General features: G+C 43.1%; 1 protein-coding gene across 1 annotated transcript in view; it reads right to left on the minus strand.

Moving 5' to 3' along the window:
* Nucleotides 1-26,253, minus strand: part of CMIP (c-Maf inducing protein) — a 60,471-nt gene that overhangs the window by 18,987 nt on the left and 15,231 nt on the right. Inside the window, exons 3-9 of the mRNA XM_010145412.1 lie at nucleotides 16,271-16,432; nucleotides 15,094-15,135; nucleotides 12,201-12,263; nucleotides 10,690-10,770; nucleotides 7,303-7,406; nucleotides 6,597-6,701; nucleotides 5,037-5,390 (exon numbers count right to left, since the gene is read on the minus strand). Coding sequence (XP_010143714.1) covers nucleotides 5,037-5,390; nucleotides 6,597-6,701; nucleotides 7,303-7,406; nucleotides 10,690-10,770; nucleotides 12,201-12,263; nucleotides 15,094-15,135; nucleotides 16,271-16,432 — 911 coding nt within the window. The remainder of the gene's footprint in view (nucleotides 1-5,036; nucleotides 5,391-6,596; nucleotides 6,702-7,302; nucleotides 7,407-10,689; nucleotides 10,771-12,200; nucleotides 12,264-15,093; nucleotides 15,136-16,270; nucleotides 16,433-26,253) is intronic.

Genomic DNA, 26,253 nt, shown 5'->3' on the forward strand with positions numbered 1-26,253 from the left:
CCTCCATTTCAGACAGCTGTTTTTTTCCCCTTTTTTTTTTTTTTTTTTTTGGCCCATTCAAAGCTCTAACACAAGACAGAGGTGTTTGAAGCAGGGAAAGAAAGGGAGATAGATTAGGTCTGGCTGCAGTTAACAACCACTGCAATGAGCCAGACAAAGAGGCCACGCCAGGAGGAGGAGGGAGCACAGAGCTACAGGGAGAACTCGGGAGAGTGCCGGTGACAAACTCCCTTTTCAGCTCTTCAAAGGGTGCTGTGCTGAACACTCACGCTCATCACACAGCTCCAAATCCCAGGACTGGCCTTATAAAAGCAGCGGGGGAGAAAGACTCTCTGATGTACTCAGTGGCTCTGACTTTTGCATGGTTTGCAATTCTAGGTGAGTAGCACGGCAGCCAAACTGCAGCCCGATCTATGGGTTCCTGGGACGCGTGTGCTAGGCTGGAGGTCTGGGTGCCAAGCAGGTAAAGGCTGCCAGAGCAGTCACCTGCTACCACACACAGCTTTACTCACCCAGAACCGTTTTTTAGTGGATTGGCCAGAATATTGGCCAACCATAATAATTAAATAATCCTCGAGTGCAGCGACACTGCCTTTGGGCCACTGTTGCTATTGGCTCGCCAACATAATAATACATTTTCCTTCTCCAGGATCACCTTTCACCAAAATGAAAACCTGCCCATATGTCATGTGCACCACAAACAATCCAAAACATATTAGCAGCCCAGGGCAACCCTGATAAACATGACATCAGAGAATCCTCTTGGGGTATTCAGAGCATGCCCCTGACCTACTGGGGAATGCAGAGAAGGCAGGGGAAGCTCCAGTGGGTGCTTCTGTTTGGAAAGCTGTCGATCTTATCACTGAGAGACTGCAAGCCTCAAGTCCTCTGGTTTTAGAGGATAATAAAGAGAAAAGAAGCAACTACTTGGAAACAGCTTTTTCTCCAGACTGAGTTGCCTAATGAGATAAAAATCTTAATTAATGTTAATCTGTTATCAGATAATAATAAGATAACCAAGCCCCTCAGGTGTGTACCTTATCCCTTCTTTCCCTGGCTCTAGGTCCACCTCCTCCGAGTTGTATAAGACAAGGTTCAGCTCAGGACTCCAGGGCAGGCTGAGAAAAAAACCTCATCAGACTCCCTGTCATATAAGGCGCAAACAGTGAGGCGTCTTTTCATGTTCAGCCCTCTTTCGAGCTAGGTTTTTTGGTTGTTTTTTTTTTCAAAAGAAGAAAATGTAGCACCACTGAAAGGCCCTAGAAAGGTCCTGCCCTGGCTCTTGAAGACAGAAAAGGCCTCCACTGCTCACAGCTGTCATGGTAGCATCAGGAAACAGCAATGCGAGTTTGCCCAAAGGAGCCAACTCCCTGGTTACACAGGTCCCAGAGAAGAGTACACGTACTGTGCATCTAGAAGGACCCTTGCCACTACAAAAAAAAAAAATAACACAAAGGGTGACAGCTTATGATACAACATCATCACAGCCCCCCAAAAGGTGTCTCTTCTTGCAGCCAGTTTAGTTTGCTGTTTGTGGATCCAGATTTCACTATAGGCACAGTTTAAGTGTTCCCTCCATATGCCAGAGGAATTAGTGGGGTCCTTCAGGTGACACACACACTTTGAAGTTACACGGTCTGAAGAAGAGGATACATGGTCCCTTTTACTGCAAATTTCTCCAACCACAATTGTGCTGCTCAAGCACAAGTTTGACTATATAAGAAATTATCTAATGCATGGAAACATTAACATGCAATTAGGAGCTGGACAATGCTAAGCAGCTCTCAGAGCCTCTAATTTAATATGATGACCTAAAAGAAAGATTTTGATTAATTTAGTGCATTTTCCACACACCAGTTTAAGACTTGTAGCATTCAGGAGGCACTGACTGGCACCGATAACACTACTGGAGTCCAGAATGCATTAGTGAATATTGAACACAAGTTTGATCCTCTTTTGAGTGCAGGACAAAAATACCACGTGCCACTAGAGACCGTGTCTCCTTTAAAATCTGCCCAGACTTTGGGTCATCTGCCAACACGTTTGAATCCATGATTTTCTGGGTTTTTTTAGTATGCAATAGTTGTATTCTGTTACTCAAGCTGCATAAGGAAAAGGGTCAAAGACGCTCTTGCTGATAACAGCAACACGGATGAACTTACTTATCTGCACATTTAGCGTTCTGTGCAAAAAATGAGGTGTTACAGTGATGATGAAATAACTGCTGTCACATTTTTCTCAACATTAGAAAGGTTTTTTCTATTAAAAAGAAGGTATTGCGTAGGAGTTAGGTGAACACTAAAATGTCCTCTGCTGAAGATACTGCTAAGAATTCTTATTTGCTAGACTTTCAATAATTAAAATCTGCCTAAATAAATTACTCCCTGCTGCTCTAAGTTAATTATGTAAAAAAATATCATTGCTGGTGACTCTCTTGTTTCAATGATGATATTGAGTCAGACACCTAAAAGAACAATTAAATTCAATGCTAAGCAACTTATTTATGTTTGGCTTACCACTGTTATTAATAAGAACATTATTTTAGTGACTGCCCGCTGAGAGCTCAGCTCCTGGATAGCAGGTTTATAATTATTTTTTTCTTCCTACTGGCATGTTCTTCAACTTTCTTTCTTCATATTCTGAGTTTTTCAAGGTACAGTAATAGTATTTAGTGCATCAGAAAGCCTTTGTTCAAGAAGAGTTTGAGCACGCAAGTAATCAGCATCCCAACAGCATGATACTGCATTTTTGATAGTAACTACTAGTTCTTCTACAATGCTTTTCCCACCACTGGTTTCAGAGTTTAAAAAACAGCATTCAAAATCTTTACCTATACTTTATAAATAGGAGAACTGAGGCACAAAAAGAAGCAACTTGTCTAAAACCTCCCAGTAAGCCAGTGGCAGAATCATGAGCAGAACTCATTTCTGCATTAATGCTTTCAGGTCCAAAAAAACCCAGGGTATGAATAGAAACAGAAGAGAACACAAACCAGTGGAGCTAAAATATATACCAATATATACCAGCTCCGCCTTTAGAAACTGTCCTATATTCTCATAGGTTGTGATTTCTCAAGCAGGGTGTGGACTCTGGCACGGCAATTTGAGAGTTGCACCAACGTTGTAGTACTGCTGGTCCTTTCCTTTGCACGTCCTGTGGGTTTCACCCTTCAGAATTGCCACTGTACAAGCTGAAAAGAGGCACAAAGCTGCTCCACACCTACAATCTGTGCAATAACAACAGCAGATTCCCATTTTCACTGTTGCTATTGAACAGCTTGATTTTTAAAAAGTCAGCAAACATAAAAAAATACATTATTTTAGGTATGGAGTGAAGAGTAAGAGTTCTTTGTGTAGGAAATTGTATGGGAATTGAGACCTGGCATATCAAAGGTTTAAAATATGGAGAGTCTGAGGAAGAACATGCCCATTTGTGAATTTGTTTATAAGCATGTGTCAGCTGCGTGATGAAACCAAAACTGTCAATGCTTAATGAGTCAGCATCCAAGCCAGCATCAGGACCGAGAGAGGCCATACGCTTATGGAAAACACCTAGAGTCAAGGGGACAGGAATAAATACACCATGTGTTTAGTGTAGCACCTGGGCGCATGAAGGCTTAGAAGCCACCAGATCAAGCCAAGTCAGATGCTGTGCTTTTTTTATGCACACGTTTTTAAAGGCAGAAGAGGCTGGGCCAGGAGGGTAAAAAATAAGATTAGCCTTCAGCAACTTCCTGCTCAGGAATCTAATGGGAACAGTATCTTGGAGTCACCTGTCCTGTCTCTAGTGCTGAATGTGTGCTTACATATGTTTTTGCAAGCCAACTCTGCAGTGAGTGAGATAATTGTGTCGACAATTGGTACTATGTATTTTGAAAAAAAAAAAAAAAAAACACTACTTTCATTTACAACAAACACAATATGCAAAAGTCTCTGGCCAAAATAAGTTAGTTCAAATGATTTTAACAGAACTGAAGAAAATAAGAAAACGTGGGACAGAACTTCCACAAAATCCTCCATCACGGCAGTTGAACTTCATTTAATTTCTTGACAGCGTACATCCAGATTTGCATTTGACTTCAGCATAGCCACATGCTTATGGTTTACAGCAGAATCCAAGTTTCACCCGCTGTGTCTTGTGATCTATAAACCTCAACTATTACTTCATATAGACTTACATTTTTTAAAAGTAACTAATGTGGAAATAGAACAGTTTGCCCAAAGACATACTGCAACTCAGTAGCAGAGCTGGCTGTCAAAGTCAACAAGGTTGTTTTGGGTTGTTTTACTGCACTTCTATTACAAGTTTCCATCCTGCAATCCATCTTTGCGTTACTCCTTTTCATTTATTTATCCAGGAGAAAAACAAGCTTTTCCTGAAGAACTTTTTATTTTATATTCCTCTTGAAGATACTCAGAGGATTTGCCTCCCAGGAAACAATGAGCCATCATTTAGTAAGGGCTATTTAAGCATTTGTTCACTAATACAGGTTCACCGTACCAAAGCAACTGGTTGATAAAAAGAGGCTCCACAAGTAAGTCTGAACAAATCATAAAACTTCTAAAAACACATGAAGAGAGAACACCTAAGTGAAAGACACTGACCTCATCCAACTCCATTTGAAGCCAGAGGAGCTGTGCTGCCTGCCACTGCGCAGGCACTGAGCCTAGCACAGACCTGTCTTTTCTAGCTCTGTCTTGGCCAATCCTGAGAGCCCCAGAGAAGATGAATGGATATTTTTTTTTTTTGTGGTGAGCAAGAACAAAACAGAAACCATCAGCAACAACATCCTGTCTTCTGTAATACGCCTGAGGCCCACTGTACAAGTAAGCTTTCCATTTTCACCTTCTTAATGCTATTTTTAGAACATATTGGCAGTGCCAGATGCCTCTTTCAAAGGCTGGACTCTAGAAGTGGAGTTAGATTTATAACCACGTGCTTGCTGGCCAGAGATGTTGAAGACAACAGGCCTGTGGGAAAAGCCCCCCATTGTTAAGATGACATTGATCAAAAAGCTGTTTAAAATAGTTACTCACAGCATCTTGAGTATTTCAACGTAACAGCCAAGGATCCTGTCTGCCTGGGCACTCAGCTCAATGCTCATGGTGCTGCAGGTGGGACTGACCATCAAGCAGTCAATCAGGTTGGGCTCGCTGTCATTGCCAACGTTGGCTGTCATCTTCTGATTAGCTGTGTTGTTGCGCTCCACTTCCACGTGGATCTCATTTGAAGTGACAATAACTGGTTTGAGACGGGATTCAGTCAAGGTGGCCTCTTGAGAGACCAGGTCAGGACTTGTGTGAAGAAGGCGGAGGGGGAGATTAGGCTTTCGGTCACACTGCTGCTGGCAGCCGTTCCGAATTTCCTTCAGGCTTGGCGAATTGTCTCGACTGAATTTTAAAAATAAATTATTTCAATAGACAGACACAACAGCAGAGAGCAGGAGAGAGTGCAATACTGAGAGGCCAGGATCTTTTGCAATTTCCCACTGCATTTCACCCCAGCCCACCAGACTGCTTTCTTCTGTGTAATCAGATTACCGAAATCAATGGCAAACATTAAAAGGGTCCAACAGGACTGTTCTGCAGCCCCTATTCTACAAAGATTTGAGCTTTTCATTACTCTCATTGACATGCCAGTTTAGTATAAAGGTGAACTTTCCCATCCAAGTTGTCCAAAGCTGTAACAGAATCCATGCCCAAGTATATATGCGGCTACAGTTCATGCCCAGACATTCGTCTGCAGCCCTCGCGTCTGGAATTTTTGTTGGACACTATGCAGCTCCTGTCCATGTTCTGCTATGAGGGAAGTCATACAGGCATAAACAAACAGGAAACAGCAGAGGAGAATCCTCGGTGTCTGCTGGAAACTGATTCGTGTGTTGAGAACCGCGGCACCTATTTTGCAGTAAGTCAGGAATCAAATTTTCACAATGGAGACAACATTGTGAAACCAGCTCAGGTTCAGAACTGTAGGCATGCGGGGATTTACACACAATCCCTTCTTCAAGGCCTCACCCCTCCCTTCGCTTTAGGTGTATCACACACCTCATGTGCCAGAAATGGAGCAAAACAGACACTCCTCTGGGTAATGCTTAAATCCCACAGACTCTTGTGGAAAAATCCCATCTTCTGCTGGCCCAAAAAGGCCAGTTAGAGCTGCAGTATCTCCACGGTGGCCAAGATCAGCACGCAGCCGGCTGTTGAGCTGCCTCCTTGTAAGTTACTACAGCTTGCAGTACTTCTGTGCTGGGAACTGCTGAGCCCCATCACCAGCACTGCCCTCATTTTCAAGAATGGGAGCCAAAGATGTGCAATAAAATTGCAATGCTCACTGCCTCAAAACATGCCACAGCGAGTCCAAGAGAATAAAGGTTTGGCACCTTCCAGGTTTTCCAGCACACAGAGTGGAACAAATATAATCACATCATCTACAGAAACATGCGTGTGATTGTCCAGAACTCCCACACATAACACTAGCAACGAGCAGAGCGAGAACAAAGACACGCTCTCAGATAGCCATACCCATGTTTACACCAATCTTGTCATGGGTTTGGAAGAGAGTAACGTGTGGTCAAGCTGGGAATTCATACTGACCTGTTGATAAATTCCTCATAACACGAATATATGGCTGCTAAGCAGACAGCTACGAGGTTTGGCAGGACCCTGGGATGGGGGCATTGTCCAGTTGGACCATGCATGCTGAAAAACAAAACCCAAGATAACATCATTGTGAGCAAGATTTCTGGGGGCAAAACCAGACAGAACGGGGTGCAGAACTGGATAGATGCTCTTGGGTAATCTAGGGGCATCTAGGCCCATCTTTGAAGGGCCCTCCAGTGAGTTATTGGAACCCTGTAAATCCCTGCCCAGTGGCCCCATTTGTGAACAAGGCTAAGCTGCATAGTCAGCTTACTTGATGTGGTAGCTCTACAGTCTCCCCAAAATTTCACACGCAAATGAGTGTTATGTGGTCTAAAGTCAACAGGAATCTCTCTGTAGAGGCTCTGAATCTAAATGCATAACAAAAAACGTACACACAACAAACTCCATTTGCTTCCACTGGACCACTAGACAGAGAACTCCAGCCATATTGGAGAATTAGTGGTTGGTTGGTTTGTTTGTTTTAAAGAGACATCGGCAACTGCCTCGTGGACTCTCCTAATTGAATTGCTGGTTGGCAGTACCAACGGGAACCATCTACTCTCAACAGCCAGTAAAGAGATAAGCAGGGCTGGGCGAAGCACTGCAGCAAAGCATGTACGCAGGACTGGAAATATGCCATAAATTAAATGTAACTAACCTATGAATAAACTTCTTCACCACTTCCATTCCAGCATTCAGCTCATTCAAAGCCAGAATATACTCCTGAGTAAAGAGCCGCAACCGAGGACACTTCCCAAAATCCTGTCCAAAAAAGAGAGACTCAGTGAAGATGGTGAAACATGCCTGCAAGGTTCATCGAAACTGCGGGTTTCCAAAAGAAATCAACCCAAACACAACCAAATTCACTTTGTTATTATGCTGACAGCCTCGAGAGCACAGTATCGCTGCATGCTGAAGTAACGTTCTTCTCGCAAATAATAACATGCTTTCAAATCCTCCTCTTTCCCCCATACACACCTTGAAATAAAAGACCAGTTATGAAAAAAAAAAAAATCCTACCTGCACTTACATTTCTCTCACACACTTCACTTTATTCCTTTACTTTGAAATGAATTTCTTTGTATCTTGCTTTTTTGGTTCCACTCATAATTGCAGTCTTTTAGAAATGCGACTCAAAAGTAATTTTTTTACTTACATGTTTGACATCATATCTGTTCTGGGTTTAGAGAATCTTTTGACATGCGATCAATAAGTGATCAAGTACAAAACCAGAGATCAGTTCTTTCTCCAGAGATTTTACTCCAGCTACAATGTGAATTTGACAGGTGAGCTCAACAGTCACTGTCTTCAAATCCTGCAGCTGGAAAGGCACCTGCTAACTGAAATCCTGCATCTCCTCACATCACCTGCTATTTTTAGGTGTGGAAGGAGTAAAATCTGCGGCTAGTGAGTGTAATTCCACAGCACCTTTCCTCACATTTACACAGATATAACCTTATTACACACGTGTAGAGATCTACACCGCTAAATTCCCAAGTGGAGAACGGGGCCCAAGGAGGACAAACAAGCCTCGCAGTTGTCCCTCATGCAGCTGGCTGGGGAAGAAGAGTCATCTTGAAAAAATAAATGGCAACTGCAATTTTAAAGAAATGCCACAAGTGATAACGAAGCAGTGGTCTGTAAAAGGGAAGCCCTGAAACCTGCTGTTACTGATTTTGGTTTCAGGCACTCCTACAGCAGGACCTATATATCTTGTAGGTTTTACCTCTAGAGAAAATCACAAAAATGCAAATACAAGCCTAGGCAGAACAAGTCTAAGCGTCACTCTTTGCTAGTACTGAATGGCTACCTGGTACCTTCACCCAGCAAAGGGTCTATGAACAATTCCATAGTGGGTATTACAATCAAAATCATGGAACTTCTGACAGCTCCTTCTGGCAGGTGCAAATACACTTGGTTCAGGGGCACAGGACTGTGTGAGCTTCACATATCATTTGGTGCCATTTAATTTCATCAACACTTCTCACAAATCAGCGCTTGCAGTTGCAATTTTTTTTTTTTTTTTTTACGAAATTTTTCAACCTGTTTAGGTGTCCTCACTGAAGTTAGAATAAAACTCCAAGAGGTCATAAAGATGATGTCATTACTGACTGCTCTAAAATAAAATACCTCTCCAAATACCATCTGATGCCCTGTCACCATACAAGATACAGAACAATACACACTATCAATATTGTTTGCTCCAAAAAAACCCCAAAACAACAGCACTTATAATTCAAACATTTGAGTTGAGTCTACAAGCAGCTGAAATCCAATGAAACAGATGTTGCTGAGCACTCCTCAGACAACTCGGCATACAATAGTCTCCAGTCCTGCACGGAACTGCTGCTATCACCAAGACAAAAAGCTACCCTTGTTCTTTTGAGATTTCAAAATGATAAGTAAATGTCCCATTTTATAGGTGGGAAACTGTGGAACAAAACTTGTCACAAACTTATTGAAAACTACAGAGCAAACGAGCGGCAAAGGTGGGAGCAGACAGCTAGACCTCCTGCTCTAAGCACACTGAACTGGACAAGGCCTCCTACGGTTATGAAGTTTACTGCCAGCAACACTGCCCTCCTAAAGGAGAACTTTATTTACATGCACACACACATGCTCTAAAAGACTATTCAGTACGGAAGTCCCTAGAGAGCAGTAAAATGCCCAAATCCACCCCAATTAATATATGACACTGTAAATTCTCTGACTACACACTGCGGTACAGACACGTTGATTTTCAATCTGCAAATGTTAAGTATGGTAAATATACCAAATACTCTGGAGCTAACCAAATACAAGCATTACACTATGTTTTTAGATTTTATTTGAGACCCCTCAAGAGCTCTGGATGCTTTAAAAAAAATCAGTCTGGAATCCAAGAATAACATTTACAGAACATTTCATTGAACGCTTCAGAATATTCAAAAATGTTTACACGTCTGCAAAGTGCAGGCACAGAGCCAGGAATACGACCCTTTTGCCATCTTGGGCTTTCTACCTAGCTCTGTGAACTCAAGAAGTTAAATAATAATACAGCTGTAAAAATATGAAACATGAACTGTTTTCTACTGGGTTCATGCTCTATGCAGCAGGACAGAGGATGATCCCTACAATTGTTATCAGTTTGAAAAGAAGTTGATCGTGTAGTTACAGAGGTATGAGATCCATCCCTGAGATCACAGCCAAGTCAACTGCCTTAAATATTTTATTTATTTGTTACTCTTTGCCACAGCATTGTGAAGCAAAATTTCTTTATGTAACTTAAAAATCATGCAGGAAACTATATGCCACAAAAGACAGAGGGCTGTAAACACCCAGGCCTCTTAGGAAAGGAATACAGATCATGTAAGAATATCTTCAAGTCAGAGGGGAGCAATCTGGTATAGAGGGTGAAGACAGAAAAGCTGGCAGGGCAGTCTCCTAGCATTTATTTCAATTATTAGCAAGGAATTGACCTGCAATGAGAAGAGAGAAAGCCTGCGAGAGAACAATCATAAAATGACAGAGTACACGATTCCTGGAACAAGAAGGAAGAGGAATAGCAGAAAAGTACAAGGGGAATTAGGAAACCGAGGTAAGAACCATTCAACACCAGTCTAAAGAAAAAAGGAAATCCAGAGCACTCGTCTCAAAGAAAAAAAGTTAAGAGCCTCAGCTCAAAATCAACCAAGTTCCTTTTCTGATTTTGTTAATTAATTGATTTTAAGCCATTATAACTACAAGGATGGCATGCAGGGAGTAAATAAGGAGCCAAGAGCCACGTGGGAGAGAGCTGGAGCTGCAAATACTGGCACTGCTGCCAAAAGAAATGTTCCTCAAATCATGGATTTGCTTAGATGCTTTTGAGAGTCCCACTGAATGCTTATTCGTTCTGCATTTACAAAGCAACACACGATTACCTACAGCATTCACAGTTTGCAGGGTCAGATTTAGATATCACAGTGCTTTGTTCATTAGAGACAACAAAGCAGCTGCTAATTACAAAAGGTAGCACAGCAACACTTCTCCAAACTGAACAAGTTCCTGTAACACGTACACTCACCATGTTGTGTTTGAGAATCCTCTGCACCACTGGCGTGAACACTTCTATCACGACCATGGACCGCGGGCGCTCTCGGCAGTGCTGTAACAAGTGACAAGTCATTTCGTGAGCTGTGGAAATTACCAAGATGGGTCTCCTCCAGCTTCACGCTCCATGCATGGATTACCCCATGGTTAACAAAATCCAAGGGCTAAATTAATCTTTCCTGGCATTAGGATACTCACAACACTGCTCCCTCCTGTGGATTTGCTGGCATCTAATATATCACTATTGGGGCTCACAAACTACACGAGTTGCTTTCTCTACTGCCCAATCTTCACAAAAGTCATTGGAATGCAGTATTTTGGGAACTTCTGCCCCTTTTTGGTTGAAACTTGCCAACAATTTTCAAAGTAAAGGGGTTGGGTACAAAAAGATATGTAGGCACAGGCAGTGCAATGGCCCAAACCTCCTTTTTCCTTGGGATCCAGGCTAAAAACCTGTGGTGGATCTTGGAGGGTACCAACAAGCCACTCTCCCATCACAGGCTATAACGTACAATCATAAAGTATCAGAGTAATTTAAGTTGGGAAGAACCTTTGGAGGTCATCTGAGTCCAAACCCCTGCTCAAGGCATGGTCAGTTTTGAAGATACATTATCCTTCTCATTAACCTTGTCCATTCCAGTTTTGAAGAGAAAAAGTCCATAACCTGTTTCCCCTCCTGCAACTCTATACAGCCGATCCCATACAGGCAGAGATAATTATGTGCCCACCTCTGATGATGGAGACCAAAGGCAAAAAAAAACCAAACCAGGAGTAAAAGTGCTTTGAGTCCAAGGCTAGATATGACCCTAAGCCTGACTTATAAAAATGCAACAGTGAGAGAAGTTTCTGAAACCTGACTTAATTTCTGCAGGAAGAAGCTGCTAATCAGTAACTCTGGATGGGAATTACAAGCAGCGACCAGAATGTGTGACAAATGTATACCCAGTCATCAGTAAACAAATTTAAACAGACTTGACACAAACACAAACAGGCCTAGAAGAAAATTAATATTTTCAAATCCAGAAGCTCTTCAATCCAGAGGACTCAGAAGTTTATGGAACAGATGCAAAATGCAGCACTAGCATGGATTTACCAGGAAAGAGGATGGATTCTTATGGTTTTCCCACTGCCATTACCCCATGACCATAAGAGCTGAGCTGTGCATCACGTTACCAGCTCATCTGAACTCCGGTGATTTTTGCACTAGCTAAACAGAACATGCAGTGGGACAGCTCTTGTAGCCAGACTGAGGTGTGGGGGTCTGAAGATTAACGCTCACAGAGAATCAGGACTATCAGTCTGATGTACTAAGGATAAGGATCTATTTATCATAATGGTGCTGTTAGCTATTCCAGTACTGTTGGTTGTTGACTAAAAACCGAAATCCATTTGGGCATGAGGTAAGGAGTTAAAGAAAAAACCAACCCCCTCAAAGAACACTCATATACAATTGTGAGACTTCAGAAAGCAAAGCTGCTCTCATACCTTGCAGAAGAATTCACAGAGGTCAGGAGGAGGGTGGTTGTTTTCCAGCAAAGGTGCAATTGCCTTTAAAAACAAAGAGAGAAAGAGAGAGAAAAATTTAGAGGACTGCAATTGGAGTAAGCGTTTTGCAAGGAAATATTTTCCTTGGGAAGAAAAAAGCTCACTTTTAAAAAGGACAAAATCATCAACAGAGAAATTAGAGGTGGGCTCCGTGTTTATTTTATGTATAAGGTCAAGCACACCTCTGCTATGAATCCTCTAGAATTTACATCATCTGTAAATGAATCTTCTGTATTTACATCAATGTTAATTGATATAAATGTTAATACATAAAACACAGCGAAGGAGTACAATTTTATGATGGTTTAAATGAACACAGGAGCACATCAACTGTCTTAGGCTGTAATGCAGCAAGGGCGAATCTGGCTCACAGCTTCAGTTGTAACATCTCCCTAGAAGAAAAAACTGAAAAACGCCGCACACGCAAATCCTTTATCAGAGTTTGAGCTCTTTTTCTGAGAAATAATTCACTAAAAGTAACATAGCACTGCTCTTACCTTGGAGGACCTTATTAGTCAAAATCAAGCACTTAACTTTGTGAAAGTTGACTCTTCTGTCGTAACCACACAAATCGACGTGCTTAAGCTTGGTAAATATGTTAGAGGTCATACCTGCCACTGAGGGTGTAGTGAACTTATGAACTAGTGAACTTTGTCAACAGTGAACTTATGCTGCTTTTACTTCCTCTGTAGATTAGAAAATGGTACTAGAATAATTTGATTATGCCTTCAGGTTTTTCCAGTCTTGAGCTAAAGGGACTCCTAGTACCCACTTAAAAGTAATACTCAAAACACAGCAGCCAGAACATTTTATATTAAGCAGCTGAACACCAGATATTTTATCTGGATGGCATTTTGAGTTTTACTAAGGCAGCCTGCTTTGGATTTTGCTCTCCCTCTCATCTCCTCAAGGATTTCAGCCCCAGGGAGTCTCCTTGCAATGACTGTCTTTCACAATAGCCACTTTCACAAACAAACGGGTCAAGATTAATGTGAATTTTAAACAGCGAAACCCAAGCACATCTGCAAATTTGGTTACACACAACATTTGTGAAGTTTCTGTTTGTGCACGCTTCTGCAACTGCAACACTCATCCTTTGGCAGTGGTCCAGTCAGACCAGAATAGCCTCTGTTCCCATCCAACATCTGAGCTGAAGATCGTCCTTGAACCCATCTTTTTGAGTGTTTGCTATGGGACCCACCAAACCAGAGGAGCCATGTATTGCAAAATCACCAAGTGTTTATAGCTGTCTGGTAACCATCGGAGGATCACGGCATCAGAGCTGTAACGGGCTGGGTGTCAGCCTAAGAAAAATGAGCTCCATTGACTCAGCCCAGTCCTCCCTGAATGTAGGGAATAACCACCACAGACACTGACAAGTGGGTCATGGCTCTGCCTGTACGGTCAGCACGGAAGAGTGACACCATGGCAGCACCCTATGTTTTCCTTATGCGTGCTGAGGTTAAAAGCGGAACTTGCCGTCTCACATTGCTCAGATATAGCCACATGTGCTTCCCCTTCCTCACCAGAAGGAGATCAGCAGCAATATTGATCTGTTCCAGTACCATCTAGAGAAGGAAAGCTGGTTCCACCTGTGTTGCAAAACACTGTGTACTTTTAAGATATGACATAAATACACACCATTATCCATGCTTCCTGAGAACAGCACAGGTTATTCGTGTCACAGCAGTGACCTCTGAATCTGTCACTTCCTAAATGGTTCAGGCACTACCTAGAGAAGCGCAGGACTTGCACTGAAGAAGCCATCACCCAAAACTGATAAATAATCTAGGCTGAAAGGACCTTTGCAGGCTACTTGGTCCAACTTCCCTGCTCACAGCAGGGTCACTTTACAACTTTTATTAAGAATCCTTCCCCCAAAACAACCAGTTGTAACTGGGGGCCTGACTTACCCTGGCACTACAGTAAAACGAAAGCCACAGGAGATCTCAAAGAAAAGTAAATGTCACTTCAGGAACTTGTCTCAGTGACTGATTCCAGCTAGAACTGTACCTTAAGCAGCAGTAAAACACAATTCACACCTACTAGCAGTTACAAGCCACCTTGTCAGTTTGCAGAAAAAGACATGGAGATGTGATACAATCAGGTGGTGGTGAGATTCTAGATTAGATTACTGTGAAAATCTCCTGGAAATTACCTGTGACTGAAATTAAATCACAGCGATGGGGAACTAAGTTCCACCTCTGATAAATTGTTGAGATTTTATATTTTGCTGCACAAGGATGAGAGATGCTAATGATGCATTTATTTCTAATGTCTAAATAAATGCAACCTACAGAAAGGAAAACTGTTGAAGAGAGTATTTTTATAAACCAAATACACAGGGGGTTAAACTGCAGTGACACAGACGCACATCCACGCTTACAAAAACAATCAGTTGCTCACGTACCATCAGCAATGGAGACATTCTGCATTTGGTAGCGTTAGACCCTCAGGAAACTAAGCCTAAGGGTTTTATAGGGCACATCTGGAAATGATAGTCTTTGATTATTTAAAGTACATATAGAGATATGAACATGGCACTGCGTAACCTAGCAGGAAGGCCATTATGGGAGACAGTTAACCCTCAAAATGCTGTGCTGTTTCGTGTAAGTTGATGAGGAAACTTTGCTGTTACTCATCCATGAAACAAGAGAAGAATGACAAAACACACAAAAACCAGTAGAACAAATGGGTTTGATCCTGCCTAAGTTCACCAGCATTGGTGGAAATTCTTTCATATTTGCCCTACTTCACCAGGGCAAAGGCAAGCATTAACAGAAGTGTTATCAAATACAGATTTTACTTCAGATTTTGACAGAAAGATACTCACCACAATAATGCTCTCATGGTCTTGAGTGGTTAGGTTGTTGTTCTGAAAGAGTGGAACAGAAGAAATGAATGAGCAAAGAGTACTCTGAGTTAGCACATCAGTATACACAGTCCTCTTAGCTACCTACCACCAGACATAAGCAGAAAGGCTCAAGATGGCAATTGCTCATTTTCAGAATAAAATTCATCAATTTAAAATCATTCTCTTAAAGAAGGTGGCATACCATCTGCTAGGAGGGCTCCAGCAAGCTTCCATTTCTCCCTCGGCACTTTCCAATTCAAGCCACCCCAGCCATGAAAGCTGAGCATACAAACACCAGAGTGCCAGAGAAGGTCTCAATCAGTTGGAAAATTACAGCTAGTGCTACATTTCTTAAAATGTTTTCTTAAGACAGGCCGTATGTTTCTACAAAAATTACTAAAAGAGTTGTCATGGTGGTGTACACCATTTGTTGGTAGTAAACTAACTGCTGCTGTTTTCCTGAAATTCCTTCTTCAACCATGAAACCAATAAAAGCCAATAAACTTACTATAAGTCACCTGTGCAAAAGAGTTTGGTTTTGGCTTTCTCAGGAGCACAATGCATGCAGAGGTTACAAAGTTGTGAGTTGCTAAGATCTTTGCCTAGTGCAAGCTAGCAACTTTTTTCCTTAACACAAATCTTTGCACATGAGAGCTAAGACATGAAAAACCTGCTTGGGGTTATATTTCCCATCCATGAAGAGTTAACTATTGGAAATAGATGCTATAAAAGGAGGATAGATACCTCTGAAGAAGGAAAATATTTTTCTTTGACAGAATTAAAGAGCTGGTTTATACATACTTTACAAGAATTATTGGTCATGGAAACAAAGCCAATGGAATAGAAGTCAAGAGGAGTTTCACAACTGACTTGAAGACAGACGTGAATCAGAACCATAATAAATTTACCATAAATACTCAACAACAACAAAAAGCCTGAAGAGAAATGTGTTTTGTTTCAAGAAATCTACCTAACATGGGTCAAATTCTCCTCCCCAGCAAGAACAAATTCCACTCAAGTCAGCACAAGTCATGAGCAGACTCAAAGGCAGAATTCTTACAGCCCAAGTTAAACTAAAACCCACCCACAAACTTTTAACTCTTTGTCTCTCGTCCAAATGTGAGAGTGTCTTGCAGGAGCGCTGCTGAGGTCATACCTCTGAGAGCAGTTTTGAGACAATTTCCAGTGGTGCTTGGTGAATAGAGTCATCCTGAAGCGGAGACGTCAATGCCATGTCCACCAGCGTCCTGATCTCCTTCAACACAACCTCCCAGCGGCTGGGGTTACTGAGCACCTTCTTGTACTTGTAAATCTTTTTCTGCAAGAAAAATGGAAGGGTCACACTGACACCACCATAAACCCCTTGAAAACCTGACTGGATACGTGCTTCCTACATGCAACTGTCAAGTGGGCTGCTTTGTATTTTGAGTTTTGTCTTTTCTGTTTGTTGAAAAGCTGACTGAAAACATTTATATGGAAAAGAAAACCTCATGTGCATAAAACAATTTCTTCTGTGGAAGCAATGAAAAACTGTGATTCCCTTTCTTTGCTTTAAAGTAAGTTTTTAAACTCCAGAGCATCTATCTTTCCATCATCTCTTGCAAACAGCTTATTCCTCAGCTAATAACAGATACCTGCTATTGCACTGTTTCCACAACTGCAGCTCCTTTTAAAGGGAGTTAGGAACCAAGAAAGGGGGAGAGAGAGAGAGAGGCTATCAAGAGAACTATCAAGAGGCTATCAAAAGAACTATCAAAATACCGTTCTACAGAGACTTTATTCTACATTCATAATTGCTGAATTCACATGCAGAATGAATTAAAATCAATTTTAAAGCGAAAATTTCCAGTAGACCCAGAGGCTATTCTTCTCTGTCTGGAGGGAACCTCAAAAGTCATGCAGCTACCTTCCAGCTGTAACAGAAACTAACTTGTAAAGTGTCCAAGTCTTCCACACCACAGCATTTTCACGCTCAAGATCCACATTCCCGACTGCCTAATCCCATTTGCTCCAGTCCTCTGTGTGCCCCTGCATTACTTCTGCTCGTGCTCAAGCTGTTTCACCAATTGCCCCTTTCACAGACCAGCTGGATAAGCAAAAGACAATTCTTACCTCCTTGTCAGCCATGTTGCCACAAATGTCTGGAACAGAGGCTGCTTTGTATTATAAATAGTATTCTTTAGAGAAAACACACCCTCCCAAATTCCCAGAGGTGGCCTGATGAAACTGTTGAAGTTCAAGGAAATGATGATGAGCGTTCAAACGCCACTCCCAAAAACAACATGAAGAATGTACTACAGCCAGGAGAGTCTTGCCAAAGCAGGCATTGCTGGAGGCAGCGCTGGAGGTACCGCACGGCCACGGAGTTGGCGAGGAAGTAGCTCAGCGGGCTGAGGGAGAGCCACCACCAGCACCGTGGCATTTTGTTTAGTTCACATGCCCTTCCACTCCTCTCTGTGCCTGAATCTGGTCCCCTGGTCAAAGGGATGTCAAGAATCCTGGATACATCCTCAGGTTTATTAAACACCACAGGCTGGGCACTTCTCTGTTTACAAGAAAACATCAGTGGTTTGCACTAAAAATGGATCTTGCATTCCTTGGCAGCATTTCCAGGGAAATCACAAAAACTGCCCATGTCATGTAGCTTACAGATTCAGCTGCACATTTTGGGCTACACATTGTCAGTGTAATAATGGCAGAGGAGTTTGTTTTGGTTTGTAGCTTTGCTGCTATGCAGCATTTCCCCTCCACTCGCACTGGACAGCCATGCAGGAACCATCTGAAGGCTGCCTCTCTGCTTATTAGCCGCTTCCTTCCCACCGTGGCACCAGATCTAATGGTCAACAGAAAAGAGCCACCTCTGTACCCTACCTGAAACACCAAAGAAGAGAATACTAGAGAAAACCACAGATTTCAGATGCCTTGGGTTTGCCCATGTTGTTAGAAGAGGGTGACACTGGGTTGACAAGTAAAGGCTGATAAAGCAATCCAATTATCTTCTCAAGTACAAAAGCATGTTAAGAGTAGCTCACACTTTCAGTGCATTCTAAGCCAACGAAAAGCTGAAAGAACGTGAAAACTTAGCTGTGGACACTATCAAATGTGTTTGGGATTTCAGAACTGAGCAAAAATCTTGGTACTTCTGACACTAAACAAAGCCAGCTCAACAGATACATTTTCCATGCTGAAATCTATTCCTTGGTCCTACGTTATGAAGAAATCAAATTCAATGCAGAATTCTAAGCCAGATAAATAAAAAGTGGGGGTGAGGGGAGCACCAGAGCTAGATTCCCAGATTACTGCATCCCTGCCTGCTCTGGATGGATTACATCACAACTTGGGAGAGCAGCTCCTTCAGCTCCTAAGGGACAGATGCTGAAGGAAAACCTCTTGCCTAACAGGACAGAGCTCAGTCAACCCTCCCACAAATACCTTTCTTCCACTGTCAAATCTACTCTTGCTTTTGGGGGAAGGAGCAGCAAGGGAGGTTTCCTTTCCTTTTTAGAGATGCCCATTAAAAATTAAAATTCATGTGATGCTCATGAACATAAGAGAAAAGACAGCAGGAGCTTGTACTCCCTGCTATGCAAGGGAGACCTGGAAAATCTGCTGCTTAGACCAGGCAGGCTGTGACTCAAAGGGAGCATCCACAAACAGCTACCTTGGCAGACACGCTGAGCCCACTGCAAGCAGAAAATCCAAACTTATCAGCCTCTGCTTCACGTTTTCAACACAAACGGTTGTGCCGCACTGATACACTGAGCTGTAATCTCCAAGCGGCATTACAGGAGTCCTGAATGATGGTGGGAAAGTGGCAGAAAATAAATAAATAAATAGAGGAGCCATCCCCAAGAGGGTTGAACTCTGCTATCCTGAACCTTTGCCCATGGTTACACTGCTGTTTTTCTCAGCAGAATGCTTTTCACTGTTGAGCGCCTTGCTGAAAGCCTCAATTAAAGCTTGAAACCTATCAGTTGGTCACAGAAGCAATTTGCTGTGTATCAGCAAGCACTTAGCCAACACCGAGCCATCTGCTCTACTCCACCTGCGCTGGCTCTGCAGCAAGGAGAAACAATCACTCACGAGCTTAAAAGTAAAGCTGCCTGGTAAAGACCTGTATCAGAGACAGGCATGTCAGCACGTGCGAGGAGTTGTTCCCCCTGGATGTAGGTGTGAAAGATGCCTTCAGTTGCTGAAAATACTCACACGACACTCATCATTAACAGCCTGTACGAGAAAAATACTGGGGTGGGAACCCAGTTTCACTGGGATTTTACTAAAAGCAGCAGCTCCTGTGATAATTTATGTGAGTGAAAATAACACATGCCAACTTGGAATTTGACCCTCCTAGTTACTGACCAGCCAGAACCACACGGCTTGTGTCATTCCAAAGTCTTGCTATGATGACTTGAAAAGCAGAACCACTGAATTTAGTAAATACCCAGAAGCAGCAGTATGGTGAATAAGTGACACTGACAGGGCATCCTTCATTCTTAAATCACTCTAATTAATTAAGTCTTGCAGAAACCCAAAGATCTAAGACTCAATCCTGTTTTAGAGGAGGCCGAATTGAAGTCCACATGTGAAAAAAATCCTTTTCCCATGTTATTAAGCAAGCAAATGTGAAAAAAATCTTTAAGGAGTGGTTTTTGTCATCAGTGCTCAAAAGCTCCTGAAAGGCTGCTGTGACCAGAAAGCTCGGGAGAGCCCAGAAAACTTTTAGCTTTTTAAAATAACATCTTCATATGTTTTCCTATCCCCTAATGGCTTCTTCCTGTAGCCCTTGCTCTTACACCACTTTCCTGGACAAGGAAGGTAATACTGATGTAGCTGACATTGACGAAAAATGGACTCTAATGCACAATATTGGACAGCATGGAATAACTGCCTTTTCCATCCCTAGCAAGCCCTTTCACGTCAGGAACATTTTAAAGCAGCTGGTGCACCTGATCCAAAAAGGGCAAGATGAAGATGGCCTTCTTGATGACCAAATTTCATCCCCACTTTCCTACTGGTGGCCAGGAAACGTTCTGTACTCTTGGGAACCTGTCTTCCCGCCAGCAAATACAACCTTCATTACATTAAAAAAATTAATTGCCAACTCTACCCCAGAACAGCCTGTTAAATTGCAGCTCTCTGCTCTTCAGCTCTTTACCGCGCAACAGCACACAACTAATCACTTCTTTATTGGAGAATCTAGAGCTGCTGCAGGAACGTACGCTGACTTTTGAGGATTGTGTGTGCCAGCAATTGTTTATTTCTTGCTGAGCAACGAGGGCAGTTCCAGCGCAAGGGAAAAGGTCAACCTCCCGCACAGAGGTCCTCCCCAGCTCATGGCGGGGATGGCTGAGCCGGGCTAGAGTTACAGTTCAATGTTGACGGCGCTCATGTAAACTGGAGGTGCCTCTTGCTAGATGCAAATGTACAGGGGAAAAAAAAAACCAAAACACAAAACACAGAGAGCTGGCACCAGAATGGTTTTCTCCACTGCAGCAGAACATTTTGTTAAAATGCTGTGTAACAAGAAACAGGAAGAGTTGCTCCCTATCTTCACCACACATGCTTGGCTTGTCCTACAAAGCCCAAGACCTGTACCGTGTATTCTTGAGCACCACCTGCTGGCATTTTGTCTATTAACTCACTATCTTCATGAAAACAAAGATCGCATGGCACAGCCATAACTCATAAATCCATGTTCTGCTCTTAACTCTAGCAGGCATCACTTACTTCACTTACTATTCTAAAAAATATGTTAAGAATAACTTGTTGCTAACAGAAGTTTCCCTCATAGCCAGAGATGGGCTTCAGTCACCAGGTGGATCCACTGAAAGCTGACTAAATTCCTACCTGCGACATTTACTGATATGAAGAACAAAAGCAACTTAATGGAAAAGATGACGCTTATAAAAAGTCCCGTTATGGGCAAAGGGCTGGGGTCAGCACTAGAGTATAGAAACTTCCAAAGCAGGGACTTCAGACTGCTCATGCTGCAGTAATCAAACTCTTCACAATCTTCTGAAGGTTTTGCATAGAAAGACTCATGTGCTGCTCTCTAAAATAGCTGCAAAACAACAGCAGCAAACTTTTGCACTCTACCATGTTTTCAGGTCAAGGCATTTTCTGCATTTTTCATTTTACCCAGCGCTAAATGTTGAAGTGCATCAACTTCTCTGCTTTGGTTGCTTCTCTGAATGCAATCGCCTTGGTCCTGGTTCACTTGCCCACAAGTTCCTCACCACAGGCCAGAAAACTGAAGGGAAACATTATAGGGTAGACAATTCCTGATTCTCACTCAGTTAAGGTCTAAATACCACTTCTTTTTTTGCTAAATCATATTAAAAAATCCTGACAAAATTGCCATTATTTATTGCACTGAGACTAGCACCCATGAGTGACAGTCTCTGCCCTGAGCAGCTCACTGTCTTGATGATCAAAGCCAAGAAGAGAAACAGAGCAAGAAAACTGAGCTGATTTCCTTGAGGTCATATGGCAAATCAGGACCAGAGCAGAACTGAGGTCTCCCAATTCTCAAGCCTCCAGGTTAATTGCTAGATCATGGCACCCCTAAGTAAAAGCACCACCAACATGCACTGAGGCCATAGCAAGCAAGCTGAATGTTCATACCCCACTGTTGTGCTTCCCCATCACAACAGCTTCCCCCACCTCATTTTTCAGTCTACATTCATTCACCTATTTTTTTCCCCACCAGCATCTACCGTCTTGCTCCAGGTCTCAGCTAATCCAGCAAGAACCCCCAAAGGCTCAGAACAGCACTGCTTCAAAGCCAGCAGAGTTCAGTGGGTTCGGCAAGTGGTGACATGGGTTCAGCTGTTACTAATGCACTGGCTGGAACAACCACACAAGCACTTCCCGCAGGCACGGAGTTTGTCCTTTGCTCAGATACCACTGGGACAGTACCACTGCAAAGGCAAAGAATGCTGAAATAAACAGAATTTTGAAAGGGTGAAACACATTGCTGCTTTGACCAAGACAAGTGCAAAGTGGAATTGGGACCTGGGGGCTCAGAGGGCAGCTTCCTCACTCACCTCTCAGCGTGACACTGGGCAGCTGTGACATTAATGCACTGAGGAGCTTGGTCCCAAAGATATTATATGTCTATATATCTCCACCTGCTTTGCACATAGCTGTCACCTGACTGACCATCTTTCAAGGCTTCTACTCTCGGATGTGCTCAAGACTACTGCGAAGATATCCTTCAGCAAAAAGCAGGGATGAGAGGATGGGAAGGGAATGATACTATCCGAGAGAAAAAAGAAAACTAAAACCACCGGGCAAGTAAATCTTAAATTTATGGGCTCCACTGAAGACAAACCCACATGCAAAAACAGTGTATGCACCTCCAAAAACTGAAAGCAAGTCAAAAACTGTGGCTTCCTTCTAGGCCCCTAAGCAAGGTGGGGGAAGCGGTTAGCTTTGGTAGACCTTCCTGTGACCAAGCAGAGAAGCTGGGCTTTGCTTCTGCTGGTGTCTTGTCTTTCTCTCGAACCTCTGCACACAGCCCTTCCGTCACAAAGATGCAGGAACACAGCTGGCCGATCCAAGCCCAGCTCTCCCTTAGCCAAGATGCTATTTCCCCAGCTAGAAAACACTAAGGGCCAACTGTGGCTCCAGCTGCACTTTGCATGGGCTAATGTGGTTACTATCGTAATCAGACCTGTCCACAGGGGAGGCATTTTTTGGCACGGCTGACTTTGATGCATTCCCCGAAACCCTCCATCCCTGCTTCCATTTCCTTTTGGCAAACACTCCCATTCTTCAGGCCTCAGTTCCAGCACCAGCTTTACACTTCAGGTTGGCAAAACATCAGCTTTCATCCTGCACACAGCAACTGCTGTTCCGTATTTCTCGCTCCAGAGCCAAGCTGGGGTTTGTTTTAATGTTGCTTTGGCTATGTGGAATTTCACTACGACTGCAGATACATTTCTAGTCACTCCCTACTTGTGAAAAGCTTTCGTAGAGACACAGCTGTTGTCTTAGGTTGCAAATCACACGTAACATCTCCCCCCAAAATAAGTATTTTAAAATATGTTGTTCATGGGCATTTGGGTGTTTTTGTGTGATTTTTTTAAGCAAAAGTCACACAATACCTTTTCCTCCCCATCTTGGTCAGGAGGAAAAAGTTCAACTTCAATACAGTTGAACAACACAGTTGTCTCATACATAGAGGAAAGATCTGTCTTAATTCTAGGCTGGAGAAGTTTACAAACACTCCCAAGTTGCTTTAAACTGTTACGACGAATGAGAAAAACCGTCACATAGAGGTTGCTGGTCTCACACAATCAGGGCAGGAGCCAGTCACCCTGCTTGATCTACAGCACTTTAACAGCCTCTGACTCATGATCAGAGCAAACGTCTCAAACATGTTGAGGCACAACTACCTCCTCCTCTTGCAGGACCTCACTGCTGCCTGCTGCAACATTTTTGGCTCTTTTCTCCAGAGCAGCAAATGCTCAACACGGACACTGCCTGGACCCTGGGATCTCTGTTCTGGCACAACCCACAGTTTCCAGAGGTGTGAGTCTGATGTGCTCCTGTTTTTGAGATTGTGCAGTATGAGCTGGAGTCAGCAAAACGATGTTCCATTTAAAAACAAAACAAAACAAAACAAGCAGACTAGTGGATGGAAAGCAGGAATAGGTGTACCATATAGACTCCACGCTTTCCAAAACCTTCAGTGGACTGACTGCATTGCAGTGCAGGGCGGGAGGAATAGTATTAAATAAATAAACTACAGCAGGCACCATATGACTGGAGCATAGCATGCATCAAAGGGAAAGCAGCAGACCCAAAGCACTGTGACAGTAAGTGCCACGTAGGTGCGGTCCTTGCTGAGTGCTTCTCTGTGCAGACACCAACCGTTACTGACTGCATCACATAACGTCTCTGACACCAGGCTGAACTGATCCAGATTCCCAACACCTTTACATTCACACACTTTATATTCCACACGTGATGGCTGTGTCTCTGGAACCTAGTCCTTGACATTCACCAGCTCCCAGCCTGTGGTGGGAACAAATGACTTTGCCACTGCAGAGAAGAGATACTGTGTAGGAAAAAAAGCACAATCTTATCACCACTGCACTTTGACCAGGTCTGCCAAAGAAAAAGCTGTGCACAAGGCCACCGTGGAGAATAGCCAGGCAGCATACCTGCTGTGCAGAAACCCCCACGCTCTGACCCTACACCCTTCAGATCTCACTCAGACACGAGAGAGTTGGTCATCACTGAGAAAAGAGGATGTTGCCTCATCTTCAAGGCAGCAAAACCTTTGCCAGTAATTTCAGGCACAGAAGAATGCGGCTCGGAAGAACTTGCCACCTGAGAAACCACCTCAGATTGGTATTAAGCAGCTACTAATGCTACACATTGTAGTAACTGCTAACAAAAGACAATCTCTGAAAGATAATCCATCCCCCTTCTATTTTCTGGGAAATGCCAGTAAGCTTAGGTAGCACCGAGTAGCACACAAAGCAATTATTTCTTCCCAGATATGTAAACCAGATTAAAAAGCCACGTCATCCCCTTTCCTTATTACTCTGCACTGCTAGCAGTGGGCACTATCAGCTTTTCCTGCCCTCCTCCCCTCTCACCAGTCAGCAAAACCTCCCAAATGGCCGTTTACCCACCTGTTTCACTTTCTTCTCCTTGGCAAATATATTATTTTGCTGAGTTTCTAGCATTCAACACCATAAATGGCTCTGATTTTGGCTTCTCTCCCTTGTGCACCTGCATCATCAATGTCGTCAGCAAGAGAGATGTGCACGGCTCGAGGAACGTATTTGTGTCGGAAAGCTGCTGAAAGCCTTAGGGAGAGCACAGATCCTGGATACTGAGGTGATGCTTGCAAGCATCTTAAAAGGGACTTCAGAAAAGCAGGGCATTTCTGTCTTCAGATCACTGGGCTTTGGAGCTCTGAATTTTCCAGTTTCTCACTGGGAGACCCCAGATTTCAGAGCAGCATTTGCATCTGAAAGAGTCCCATCACTTTATTCCGTGTTTTTATACCGCAGCACATCAGATGCAGATCTTTAGCCTACCAAAACGCCACTGAATCTCTTCAATTTGCTTGTTTTCCTTCTCCTCGGTACAAATGCCACGTGACGTGCAAGACTTAATCGAGTCTCACAGCATTCAGTTTTCTGATCAAAAGGTCAGCTTCCTCGCAGCGGATCAGAGATCGCTGCGGTGCTACCGAAACCACTGCCTACCCCACGTTGAGGGACAGGTTGATGCAAATAAGTCACTCACAACAACCCCATTGTCCTTGATGGATCTTGCCTCTGGTTGCACACCCTAAGCCAGCATTCTCATCTGAAACACTACAGTAAAGATATCCAGAGCCCAGGCTATGGCAAACGGCTGCGATGCAACGGCTTCTGAATGAAGCCAGGGGAATGCAGGGCGCACTTTTACTAGCATTGTTTTCTGCTACTTTTTTCCTAATTTTGAAACAGTCACTGTTCTGGGAAAAAAGACAAGGCGGTGTGACGGACGAGATGAGTGTGTGACTTACAGCAAGAGCCAGGGCAGGTGATACAGGCTGTGACACGTGCAATGTACTGTTTCAGGGGATTTTGTGGTTATTAGCAGCAGTTTTATAATCCTCTAATACATTACGTACACTGTGATGCACAGAACAAATGAATTACATTGGAAGAAATAAATGGAAATATAAAACTGCAAGAAAGAAAAGAGAAACACCTAGATCCCCTTTGCTCCTTCAGGCTCACCTAAGTCTTGTGGCACCAAGGGTCCACATAACATCCATAATGCAGAACTGGGCCTCACAGCTGCAGCTTAACAAGGCACTTAGCACGTGTCAGCTCCCAGAGTTAAGATTTTCACACCCAATGCATCATGCCAGGAGGATAATTACACTCCTGGGAAAGATTACCAGTCTTGTCCTGTCCTCATAAGAGATCTCCTAAAAAACAGATTTTTCTGCAGCTAGGAACCTGAATGAGAGACTAATTTTGCTGTAGCTCTATATTATGACAGCTAGAGATGAGAAGTTGTAATGTCACGAAACTAGTGGTCACCATGACCTGGAAGTCCTGAATTGCAAAGATTTAGTCATAAGGTCAGCCTTGAAATAACGTGGAGGACCAATTCAGCAGG

Source organism: Buceros rhinoceros, unplaced genomic scaffold (genome assembly GCF_000710305.1).
Source record: "Buceros rhinoceros silvestris isolate BGI_N320 unplaced genomic scaffold, ASM71030v1 scaffold16941, whole genome shotgun sequence".
Classification (NCBI taxonomy): Eukaryota; Metazoa; Chordata; class Aves; order Bucerotiformes; family Bucerotidae; genus Buceros; species Buceros rhinoceros.